This window comes from Leptopilina heterotoma, unplaced genomic scaffold (genome assembly GCF_015476425.1).
Source record: "Leptopilina heterotoma isolate Lh14 unplaced genomic scaffold, ASM1547642v1 Lhet_397, whole genome shotgun sequence".
Taxonomy (NCBI): Eukaryota; Metazoa; Arthropoda; class Insecta; order Hymenoptera; family Figitidae; genus Leptopilina; species Leptopilina heterotoma.
In genome coordinates, this window is record NW_025111062.1 from 454,782 (window position 1) to 467,559 (window position 12,778).

The following is a 12,778-nucleotide window of genomic DNA, read 5'->3' on the forward strand; positions in this document are numbered from 1 at the left end:
CAAGAAAAAACTATTTTCATCAATAAATAAGCGTAAAAATGTTCTTTTCTTGTCACCATAATTTTGCATATACCGAAAATACGAATTCATATTTAAAAAAAAATGGGGCAATTAAATGATGAGTTGCCAGTTTGCTAGAAGAAAAAAAGAATATAAAATCATTCGAAGGAATTAAGAAAAAAAAAGAGAAGAGAAAAAAATGAGTATATAATAGCCTAGTTCTCAGTTTTATATCCAGACTCTCGAACGATTGAATTAAGTGTGCCAAAGAAAGAGCGTGTCGAGATCAAGGAAGAAGGGGATTTCCAGCCCTGACATTGCGCGCGCGCAGTGCAAGACGAGATTCCCAAGCATCGACCGCGGGCTTTTGACCGTCTCGTGATATCACGACCTCCCGACGGCCCCTCGTGTGTTCACAAAATATCTCATATTTATTTTTTTTTCATATTATTATCATTACTCCTTCAAATCAGTTCTTTTTTCATGTGTTTAGAAACATTAAAAAAAAAAGAAACGAAATGATTTATTTTACTTGTTTTGCAAATAAACAAATGATTACATTGAACAATTTTTGAATTTTCGTTTACAACGAATGTCAGTGACAGGTGAGAAAGTGTGAAAGTTTTTCTATAATGTATGGATTTTTTTGTTTATCTGTAACGACGAAACAATTGGTATTGTATTCTTTTTTTTTTATTGCTAATCGATAGGGGGTGAAAAAGGATTATTTTGCTATTTCAAAAAGATTATTTTTGCTACTTTCGAAAAAATTGTTTGCAAATCAATTTTTTTGGCATTAAAAAATAATTATTTTGCTAACTTTAAAAAAAAATAGTTTTTTTTTTGCTTTCTTCACTTTCCCCTTTTTTGTAAATATATATATAAGGTTTCGAATCTTTTTGCAATTTAATTTTATTCGCTTTATTAAATTTAAAATTAATTAATTATATAATAAGTATTTAATGTATTTTTCGATTCTGTCCTAGTTTTCCCTTTTTGGATTTTTATTTTATATAATTGTTACATAATACACGAAAAAAAAGAATAATGTAATTTTTACTATACTTTTTTAGCAAAAGATACAATTTTTGCAATTTCTGTGCAATTTTGGATTTTTTCTTCTTTATTATATTTATTTCTTTTAATAATATCTCATTATATTTTTATATATGTTATATAATAATAATAATAAAAATAATAATATTAATTAACTTCATCATTTCCGGAAAGTACATTTCTGTAAAAATAATAATAAAATTTACTACTATACGGAAATAGTAAAATTTGCCGCAGAAATGCGCAGAATTTTCAGAAAGTTTAGAATTTAGTTTCAAAGTATAGTAAAAGTTACGGTTATTATACTTTTTCCGTGTAATTATTATGTTAATAATAAAACAACTAATTAATGTTATATAATAAATTAAAAGATAAACTAATTAATTAAATGTACGTGTACTTAATGATCATTATTAATAAATAATAATTTATAATTAATAATTGTTATTATAAAATTAACATTAAATAAATATTTATAAATTATAATTATTTACCTAATAAAATTTTTACTTATAATTACTTACAACACCTGTATTTCTACGCAGTAAAATTGCTGAATTGTTAAAAATGAAAACTAATTATTTAAAGACACTTTTTTTATGAGTTATAAATTTTTCAATTCCTACACGTGTTTGAAATAGAAAAAAAAATTCCGAGTATTTATTTTGAATTTAATAATTCAACGTTTTTTTTTGTTTTCTTCATTTTAAAAGTGTCATTAAGATATTTTTCCGCTTCTAATTCAATAATGTAAATTAGCATTACGCTACACGGGTCTTTGAACTCTTAGAAATTATAATACACATTACACATAACAAGACGAATCGAATTTTCGAAAAATAGAATTGCCACTAATTCCCTCATTATTTTATTTCCAATTAAAATTATATTATTGGTAAATTTAATCAGAGAAGATTTTCATTATCAAAAACTTAAATTACAATTATTTTATTGTAAAATTATTATTTTATTTCATTGATATTATAATTAAAAATAATCGAAAATTTATGAAAATATTTCGTTCATTAATAGAAAAGTAAGTAATTAATAATAATAAATAAAGTTCTGAGCGTTCACATTTGAATAACTTAAAATTTATTTGAAATATTTAATTTATAATTTATTTTCAATGTTTTATTTATAATTTATAATTCATTATTTATTATCTTTTTTAGAAGAAGCTTAAAAAATTATTTTCCATTTTTAAAATTATTTATTGATATATGTTATAAAAAGAAATTCTATTTATAATTATTAATGAATTGTAACAACATTATTTTTCTATTATAAAAAAAATTCGCTCTAGGCTATAATTCTTAAATGTTTTAAATAAGGAAAATTGTTCATTTCCTGTTATTGATTAATATTTGTATAAGCATTTAACGCGTAATGTGAATATGTGAAAAAAAAACCTCACTTGAGCAGAATAGACTGCGCGTTAGTATATGAACAGAAAAAAAAAAAAATGCTGACAAGCTTTTGAATAAACTCATACAGGTCAAGAATAATTGCCTACTGATAAGAATATCAGTCTTCATTTATACACCTCAAGAGGTGAAACATAAAAAAAATATTTTCGCTTTCGAAAGAAATCCGTGAAATAGAAACAATTTTGTCAAAAGAAATTAAAATTATTCCTTTTTTTCGAAAATAAAATTTTTATCTCTATATTCAATTTATTCTGAAGCTAAATAAAGATAGAAATAGATAGAAATTAAAGTAAAATTTTTCTAAAAGTCTTTTTTTTTTTTAATTGTTATATTTTTTATTGCAAAAGAGTGAAGGAAGAAAAAATGTTTTTCAGTGATCACAGAATGGCTCTGTCTTGTTGGGAGAAAATTACAATTGTTGTGGTGGCCGCAGTGGGTCTACGAATATTAATAAGGGCAAGTGTATTGGCATGGAAGAAATTAATTGCCCCGGGTCTTGGATTGGGTATTGATGTGGCAACACAGGGCAAATGGGCATTAGTCACTGGGGCGACTGACGGCCTTGGGAAAGCTTACGCAAAAGCTCTGGCCAACAAGGGACTCGACATTATTCTCGTGTCGAGGTCCATTGACCGATTGAAGGAAGCTGCATCGGAAATTAAACAGGCCTACGGGGTCGAAACGCGGGTCATTGAGGCCGATTTAACCGAGGGTCAGGCTGTCTACAATAAAATTGGCAAAGCCATTGAGGATCTAGAGGTACATTTTTATTTATACTAATTTTATCATTCTTTTACTTTTATCTTTATTTTTCAAAATTTTATTTATTATTTTTGACATTTTATTTATTTTTTAATTTTATTTACTATTTTTGACGTTTATTTATTTATATTACAGCAATTAACTGATGATATAAACTGATTCTGAACAATTAGGTTGAAATAATTTACTTATTATTTATTTTATTTTTATTCTACTTATTTCACGATTATTGAAAATAAGTGAATTATACGAGTCACGATATCGATCTATAGTTAGTCTGGGAAACGAACCGGAAAATCAATTTCAAGGTTAAGAACGTCCACTTACCAAAAATTGACAAAAGAATTGAATTGGAAATTTGAATTTGAAATTCTATGTATTCCGAAGGGCGATGACGTAAATACGCTTCGTTTCTACACACAAGATATGTGTATTTTTAAAAGGATACAAAATATTTCGATGAAATTTATGCAATAGCTCAGAAATTCACCTGAAAACCGTTTATACACTACTATTCTATACTACTGTCAGACTGTCACTCCATTTGTCGGAAAAAAGTTGTCACCGTTTGGCGACAACTTTTGTTTGGTCCGCCAATTGAACTGCTAGCGCCACTCGAGTGTGAAAGCAATGCAAGTGTTCTATTTTTGCCGAATTTCTCATTATCAGATAAATATTAATTTATTATAATATTAAAGGCGTAAATTTATTATTATTAATTTATTATTCTATTAATATTTACAAATATGAATGCGTTTCGTGATTAAAATTCATTAAAACATTCCGCATATTAATTATTATTCTACCACTTTCAATAATTAAAAATTCTTTACATAATCTAGAATACTCTGTATATTATATAAAGGGGGAAAAAATAATTTCAAAACGTAACGATTTTTAAAATACACGAAATCGTGAATATTATATAAAAGGGCAAACGGAAAAAAAAGAATTATGCTAAGATTTTTGTCTATGTAGAGTATTACCTAAAAGGTCATTGAACCTTTTTAATAACACCCTGTTGAAAAATTTGCCAATTTTAGTCTCGATATCCTTATAGGTATATGTATATATTTTCACTTTTGTATATATCAGTCTTGGAAATTAGAGAGACGATTATGTATTGGTATACAAAATAAAATTTCGCATCTTGAACGAGTAGAAAGTGTTATATCACTTCTGGAAAGGCAGCAATTCACAGAGGGGATAATCGAGAGACTTTGGTTTATAGCAAGTTTCTCTAATTGACTTCATCCCATCAGTAGGATATAACTGACCACCGACTTTTTTTTCATGTGCCATATACAACTTTTTCGGTTGCTGACTTTCTTCTGCAATTATTATTTTTCTATATAAAATAATATTGTTGTTCTTTTTGTTTTATTTAAATATTAATTCTGTGCCTGAGCTCACTTTAATACCTCCTATAGGGGTCTTTAGGGTACTTTTACATTTTAATCACGGGAGAAGGTATATTATTTTTTAAGAAATCATTATTATTACAGGTGGGAGTACTGGTGAACAATGCCGGTAGGAGTTACGAGCATCCAGAGTTGTTTACTCATGTTAGTGAGGAGACTTTGGCGAAAATATTGCAATTGAATGTGGCCGGTGTCACGGGGGTTGCAAGGGCAGTTCTTCCTGGAATGATGGAGAGGAGAAGTGGTGTTGTCATCAATATTAGTTCAACGGCGGCTGCAATTCCCAGTCCATATTTAGCGGTCTATGCGGCCAGCAAGGCTTATGTTGATAAATTGAGTGCAGATCTTGCTGCGGAAGCTGCTCCCAGAGGGGTGACAGTGCAGTGCGTCTTGCCCGGACCAGTGGCCACCAAAATGTCAAAAATCAAGTGAGAATTTTAAATTTATGTTTTTATCTTCCACATTTTTCTTTCTCCTTCATTTTTAGTCTCCTTTTTTTCTCTTTTTATTCTTCTTTTTCGTACTAAATAATATCTAATTTAGTAGGTAGGTAGAAAGAGTCAGAGTGTACTTAACGTCCCCTCTTCTTTCTCTCTCTATAGACGCATGCGCACGAACTACCAATCCGCATCCGCGCGCATAAGTTTCGATAGTTCATGCGCATGCGTCTCTAGAGAGAGAAAGAAGTATTTAAAGAAAATAGTAAAACGGTATTTTTTTCTACAGTCGAATTTCTAAGGTACTTAATAAAATTTAATGATATTTTATACATTTTAAAAATACATTAGTAGCGTAAGATAAAGTATATGATTCTTCAAAATTGAGATAAGATAGCAAGGCTACAATAAGCTATACATAAAATATTTAATCTAAATTAGAGGAAAATAAATATCTAATTTTGAGGAAAAATATTATTTTTAAACCTGATTATATTTTTAGAGAAATATAAAATGAAGAAAAAAGCTTCTACGTAGTTAAAAATAAAAAATTCCATTTTCTATATTTCTAGGTAACACTTTCCGTTTTTTTTTTCTCGACTGCTCTTTTGATATTCAAATAATACCGGTTTAATGTATCTACGTTTTTATTCTATATTTATTATCATCGTTCTTATAATGTTCTGGTTCATCTAAATAAATTAAATTTTTTTCTGAATCCATTTTTTCAAAAATCAGAATTGATATTTTTTTTTTAAAAAACTGTTAAAGACCAAGAGAGTTAATTCTTTTCTTTACAAAACGAAAGATTTCAGAGGGGGAATATAGTCTTAAAAATAGACTTTTAAAATATGAAATGATATTAAAAATTTGAAAAAAAATTAAATTTTATTTTAAAGTTTAATGACTATTATTTCTTTATTTTCAAAGGAGAGCAACGTGGATGGCACCAACACCGGAGAAATTTGTCGAATCACAATTAAAAACAATTGGAATTGAATCGAGAACAACGGGCTATCCTCCACATTGTTTAATTGTGGGATTCATCAGGGCATTGCAATGTATTTGCGAAAAGGGTGCTGTGTGGTTGGTTGTGAGAACAATGCTCAATATTCGCGGTAGGGCACTCAGAAAGAAGACCAAGGATCAAGAGGAAGTGAGTGACGTACCCGAACGAGCTAGTGCATCATAATTATAATATCCTTAGTGAAAAAAAAATCTATATATTCAAAATTGCCATATTTTTTAGTTTATAAAATAATAATATATTATTTTCCTAGAAAGACTGCAATCTACATGTGTATTTTTCATCAAAATTTAACACAAAATATTTATAAAAAAAAAATAGAGGATCATGAAATTTTGGCCTATAGATTCAAAAAGAAACTAATTAAGAATAAATAATTTGCATCACTCGAAAAATCTTTAAAAATTAAAAATTAAATTCTCTTTGTTACTCATTTCTTACAGGTATTTGAATCATATTATGATGTCACAGTTTTAAAACCGTGACGTCGGTTCAAATATTTCAATTACACTGAATACTTTTCTAATATTTGGAATAAATTTTTTTTTCTAACTCTAAAACTAATTCACACAACAAATGAAATATAGAAATTTTAAATATTCAAAATAAGATAGTTTGCGATATATGTATTCTGAATAAATTTTCTTTTTTCTATTTACATAATTCATATTTTTAAAAGCTTACTATGAAGTTTTCTATTATGTACAAAATGTCTTCAAATAGGATTAAATTTATACACACACATGTATTATATGTGAAATTATAAAAAATGTACTGTTAGGTATAAAAAAAAGGCGGAAGGCGTGTTTTAATTTATAAGCAAATTAATTTTACATAAATCTAAGTGCGATTCGGAAGATTTCTTCTAATATATTAAAATATAAGCTGGACGAAATTTTATGTAATTGTGCCTTACTGTATAGAAGAAATTTTCGAATTTTGTAAAACAAAATTAATGAATTTAAAAAAATTTTTTAAAAATATTTAAAAAATTATATTTAAAGAATGAATTTTAAAAAGTATTTAAAAAAATGAAGTTTTAAAATTGTTACAAGAAGTTAAAAATTAATACATAAATATATGTATGTAAATTGAAAATTGTCGGAACATTTGAAAAATTGTGGAACTTTGTTTAAATTTACATTATGATGATTTTCGTTTCTTTAAAAGTGTGTGTACATTGTTATATATTTATAAAAAAAAAGATAGCATTTGAAAAAGATTACGCACGCATATAGTTGACCTGAACCTTTATGAATATGCATTTATTCACTTTTTTTTTACTTTGACATGTTTAATTTATTGATGAGTTCACACAATTAGATGATTGTGATAATTTTTCGTCTATGAAAATAAAAGCGAAAAGTAGAAAAATTTTCTGAATTTACGTATTTTATTTATTTCCGCATATATACCTCTGAAGATTTTTTGAAGTATACAACTTCTTTCACTGTAAGAAGACAAAATATTTATTTCTTCATTTAGCATCGTAAGTTTAGGCTTTTCTTCATTTAGATACAGAAATAGTCGAATACTAACCACATTCTGGAGGGATGGTTTTTAAACAACATTTTTTATCATAACGCACTCAGCGTTTAGGGTTGTATTGCATGTTGTCTCCGTTTGTCCCCTTCCAACTGGAAGAAAATAATTTAGCTATAGTATTCCAAAATTCGGATTACTAGATTTTTCTATTGAAAAATAGAAACAAAAATTTTTTATTTCACCTTTAAAGTAATCGTGCAAAATTCTTCGAACTGATTTTATGAAAATGACACTTTCACCTGGAGACTGTTTTTCTACAATCAATGATTTTGGCCCTGCAGCATAAACATAATTTCTTATTTGCATTGTAAACTTTAATTTTTGTATATATATTTAAACTTTAATCTCTTTAAAGACTGTGTCAATATAGGAAATGTTAATTTTACTTGTATCGCGTTGTACGTAATACGTTTGGATGTTATCTTCTTTCGGAAACGGAAGAAAGCACCTGCAACATTCTTTCTTCAGGTCAACGGCATAACTTCCGTAGACAAGTGGATTTGCGCAGGAATTGCCAACAGCCATTATAAAAAGTGCCTCTTGTATTTCCTGCTTGACATTCAGTGCACTTTGACGATCGATAATGTACCTGAAAAATGAGTTATTGATTTGTAATCTTCACTTTTTATTTTCTACGTTTTCTTCATCATCCCACACAAGAACCAAGATGCAGAAGAAGGATTATGAGGTCAGAGCCCAATCTTGAACGGATCGCAATCGGAAGAATAAAAATCTTTACTTATACGTAAAGGACGGACCTTAGGATGGAGGGAAGATTTTTATTTTCTAAATTAAATTGAGCGGATGGGAAGAAGAACTCGACGAGCGCGAGACCGTAAGGGATAATATCAGTCAGGTAGCAGTGAGCGCCTCTGGGCCACACACTGCTACCTGACTGGAACTATCCTTTACGGTCTCGCGCTCGTCGAGTTCTTCTTCCCATCCGCTCAATTATATTCAATTTTCTCATATGTTAAAAATATAAATCTACAAACCAGAGCACCATTGTCACGTACGGAGTCCAACATAAGATGAACACAGCGACAATGGTTATGGTCATCCGTAAAGCTCTGGTCCGAGCTCTCTTGATACGACTCATGTCCGAACATCTCAATCTCATGCGACTATCACTTCCACTGTTTAAACTCCCTGAACTGCCGTCACTTCGTGTCCTCGTTAAAACTAAAAGGTAAAATTCAACATTTTAGTTACATTTTTAATTTTCTATGATAATAATCTGTTTAGAACGTTTCATGTCTACCAAACAATGTTCCAAAACATTTTAAGAACATGGAACTCCCATAGTCCACACCAAGCGTTCAAAACGATGATTTTTGACGATAACAGGACGTCGATAGCATCAGCATAAGTTAAATATTTTAGAACATTTTCTGGCTGACATGAAACTATATGTGTCTTAAAAACATTTTTTTTTGGATCGAACATATATAGTTTTTTGCCCACTATAATTGTCCCCCATACCTTGTCTATTTTCGCGAGATTTGCTGTTGATTTCACAAAAAATTTTCATGTACACCCAACAAATAACTATTAATGGCACAAAGTACATGGCTAAAAGGCAAAAAATGTTGTAAATATTTTCCTGTGATTCCGATTTGAAAAAGCCAAATGTGACACATTGGGTGAAATTCGGATATTCTGGATGCGTTGCCACGTGAAATATGAAACTCTAAAAGAAAGTGTGATACAGTATACTTTTGTATGAATTATTTTTGAAATTTCTATTTTTCAATTTTTTTATTTCTATAGTAGTTTATTTAGAATTTCTTTTATATATTTATACATACTTGTGGAATTGCGTAAATGACACTTGCAATCCAAGCGACTGTTAACATCAGTTTTCCTCGTCTCTTAGCATCGTTTAATTTTAGAGGATGTAGAACTGCAAAATACCTGTAAATTTTTATTTTAGTGTCGATCAAGTCATCGTAACTTATATAAATTATGGCAAAATAATTGCGATAAATTGACTCTAAGGTAAATGTAAAACACTTTAAGATAGAGAATCCTGTCTTTAAGCTAGCACCAACCCTCTTGTTTTAAAATAGTACTATACATATTTTAAAAATAACGGATTTATCAAACACTTATCAGGAAGTAGTTGAAGTGGGGCTTGTATTCTTTTTCTTACGCACCTATCTAATGAAACGCAAATGAGTATATTACTAGATAAATATAGGCCGAATGCTCTCAAAAATAAGCAGATTTTGCAAGCGAAATTTCCAGCCAGCCATTTCACTGTAACCCTCCAACCAACCTAGAAATTAATTGCAAATAAGAAAAGATAAAACAAATATTAATTTGCTTTATAGTTCTCATTTAAAATAGTTCTATATAGTGTATCCGTTGATAGAAATTAACAAACTTTTTTTTAAAAAAAATCGAAAAGTATACAATTTTGTACCTCGAGTGGAATCATGAAGAAAGTGACAAAGAGATCCGCGGCTGATAAATGACAGATCATCAATGCAATTCTTGATTTTTTGTAACGACCTCTTGACAGTGTAATAAATACAGTGAGATTTCCAATTGCGGCGATTATAAAAAATATACAGTACACTATTATGACGGTCATTGAACGATTTGTAAATGTCATATTCGGTGGTAGGGTTGAATTATTTACACTGAAAAAGAAAAGGTAATAAATTCTTTCTATTTTTCTAAATATTAAATTCCAAATATTATTCTATAATTTAATATAATGACTTTGAATACTGAGTTTTGTTTAAATTCACTCATATTGAAAATTAGGGATGATTTTAACTCTGTTTTGATTTTTTTATAAGAATGTTGCGGCAGCCTCATTTCAAATATTGATATATACGATTTTTGACGTATAGGCAGAGGGTTAAATAAATAATAATTATTTTTTTCTAATATAGTTGAGAAGAAATAATTTCTTCTACCATCATCATTATTGCCTCTCTTATTGATATTTTGAGTTGTCGAACTTTGACATTATCTTCATTTTTAATATATCCTTCCCCCAATATCAATACATTATTCATTTATTATAAAAAATTCAAGAAGGTGAAATATACTTTTAGTAACTTTCTCAATAGAATTCCCCTTGTAATCCCAATAAAAAGGAAAATATTTCACTTTAATAGATGTTTCTTCCGTCAGAATCGAAAAAAAATTATAGCACATAATAATGTCGTTATTTTTAATGTTTAATAATGATGATAGTGTAGAAATTTCGTCATCGCGGTATAAAGTTGACATAAATATTGTTAAATTCTAAAATTCTGTTTCAAAAAAAAATGTCTTGTTTTTAAATTTAAACTTATAAGTCATAACTTTAGGACTTAAAATCATAATTTCGAAGCTAAAATTAAGTCAAACGTGGTTCTAAATGTTCTATACTTGTAAACGCGTTTTAAGTGCGGGCTGAAAGTAAGATTCTTTTACAGGTGTAACATAACATACCTATTGGCTTCCATAATTACGAATTTTTCCATTTAACGTAATTTTAAAAATTCCATTTAAAGTAAGTCGAGAATAATTTTTTCAGCTGCAATATTCAAATCCGAAAAGCCCGTTGTTGGTGAATTACACTTTGTTTCCACATTGAAGAAAATATTTAATGATATAATTTGGGTTCGTTGCACTATTTGCAAATTTTAAAATTAATTAACATTAACATTTGTTGCAGTTAACAATTTTTATACGCAATTTAGTATTTGCAATAATTGTCATCGATAATTTTAAATAGTAGGTATCATAAATTAAAATTTAAAACCTATACAAAATAATCAAGGCACTTGAATAGGAGACAATTTCAAATACAATTTCATACACTTATTCACTAAAAACACCAAATATTTTTAACTAATATCACAAAAAAGAGGAAGATATTTTTTATACTTCCAGAAAATAATCCTTCTACACAAGGGAAAAATGTTTTTAAAGAAGATTAAACAGAATAAAAATGAAGAAAGTACGTTTGAGTATAAATTGGAAACGGATTTAAAAAAAATTGCCAATAAAATTGTTAAATAATTGAAAAAATAATTGTTTCATTTTTCCATAATGTAGGTAATTTTAAATTCTCTTGGGTTTTTTAAAATCATTGTGAAAATTATAATTATACAAAAATAGACGCGTTAAATTGTGGTCCTTGCTCCTTCGAGAGCAGATCCTGTCTGATTTTGTGCGCGTGACTAAAAGTTGAATGCTTCAAACGCGACTTGTAGCTCAAATACTTTTCGAGGGTGTACGCAAGCTCCATATCAGATTTTCATCCCTCTTTTTGTTGATAAATGCACTTCTGATCTAATATGAGAGAGTAGTAATAACGGATAATGATGATGTATAATGACTAAATGAAAAAATTGACAGGAAATTGCCTTGACCCCATCGCAGTCTATAGTGAAAAATTGAGTTTAATTATCCAAAAACGGTAGAAAAAAGTTTTTTTTTAAAAATTGTTTTAATTCAAGATTTTTTAAGTCTAAATCCGAATTCAATGTCAGATTTCAAAAATTCAAAAAGGCGGATGGAATCCCAGTAAAAAATAAAAGATACGAGACACCGCACGGGTCTTGTATCTTTTATTTTTTACTGGGATATAACATTTTTTTTAAATTAGCAACTGTAAACAACCTCGACTAACAAGTTTTAAGCAACTCTATAGCTAATCAGAAATTAAAAACTTAGAAAAATGATAAATATATAATGAATATTTTTACCGTATGGAGGTATGGATAATTGGATTATTGTGTCGATTTGTCTTTATAAAATCGTGTGAATTTATTTTATGCGCAGTTTCCACTCTACATATTTTGTATGTTCAAGGGTCTTGAGCACGTCGTATGACGAGCACGTCGCACTTTAATTAGTTTTGTTAAATCGCAGAATATATTTGTAATTGACACAATCAAATTTTATTAAAAAAGACACGCTGCATGGTAAGATCGAGAACTCAAGTTTCTATAAATATGAACTTAAAATTCATTAGTAAGAAACACAATTAAATATTATTTTGGAATGAAACGTGAAAGTAAGGAAGGGATTTAATACTCGCAAGTTTATTTTAATTTAAAAAGTATTTGTAATTTACAAAATCGAATATTATTC

The 12,778-nt window shown here is 28.4% G+C and overlaps 2 protein-coding genes across 4 annotated transcripts; one reads left to right on the forward strand and one right to left on the reverse strand.

The window, feature by feature from the left end:
* The first annotated feature begins 331 nt into the window (after positions 1 to 331).
* LOC122506160 (very-long-chain 3-oxoacyl-CoA reductase) lies at positions 332 to 7,516 on the forward strand. 2 transcript variants are annotated; one of them, XM_043618191.1, is made up of 4 exons: positions 332 to 605; positions 2,861 to 3,245; positions 4,754 to 5,097; positions 6,037 to 7,516. In XM_043618191.1, exons 2-4 carry the CDS (start codon positions 2,871 to 2,873, stop codon positions 6,296 to 6,298), a joined length of 981 nt encoding a protein of 326 aa, XP_043474126.1. In that variant the 5' UTR covers positions 332 to 605; positions 2,861 to 2,870; the 3' UTR covers positions 6,299 to 7,516. The 2 variants fall into 2 exon arrangements, with proteins under 2 accessions (XP_043474126.1, XP_043474125.1); XM_043618190.1 differs by lacking the exon at positions 332 to 605 and having other exon boundaries at positions 2,617 to 3,245.
* LOC122506159 (gonadotropin-releasing hormone II receptor-like) lies at positions 7,291 to 11,849 on the reverse strand. 2 transcript variants are annotated; one of them, XM_043618188.1, is made up of 11 exons: positions 11,793 to 11,849; positions 11,129 to 11,441; positions 10,104 to 10,323; positions 9,835 to 9,956; positions 9,487 to 9,592; positions 9,161 to 9,368; positions 8,674 to 8,860; positions 8,065 to 8,267; positions 7,861 to 7,953; positions 7,673 to 7,770; positions 7,291 to 7,583 (listed from the first exon to the last, which is right to left on the reverse strand). In XM_043618188.1, exons 2-10 carry the CDS (start codon positions 11,158 to 11,160, stop codon positions 7,694 to 7,696), a joined length of 1,248 nt encoding a protein of 415 aa, XP_043474123.1. In that variant the 5' UTR covers positions 11,161 to 11,441; positions 11,793 to 11,849; the 3' UTR covers positions 7,291 to 7,583; positions 7,673 to 7,693. The 2 variants fall into 2 exon arrangements, with proteins under 2 accessions (XP_043474123.1, XP_043474124.1); XM_043618189.1 differs by lacking the exon at positions 11,793 to 11,849 and having other exon boundaries at positions 11,129 to 11,478.
* Between the last annotated feature and the right edge of the window lie 929 nt (positions 11,850 to 12,778).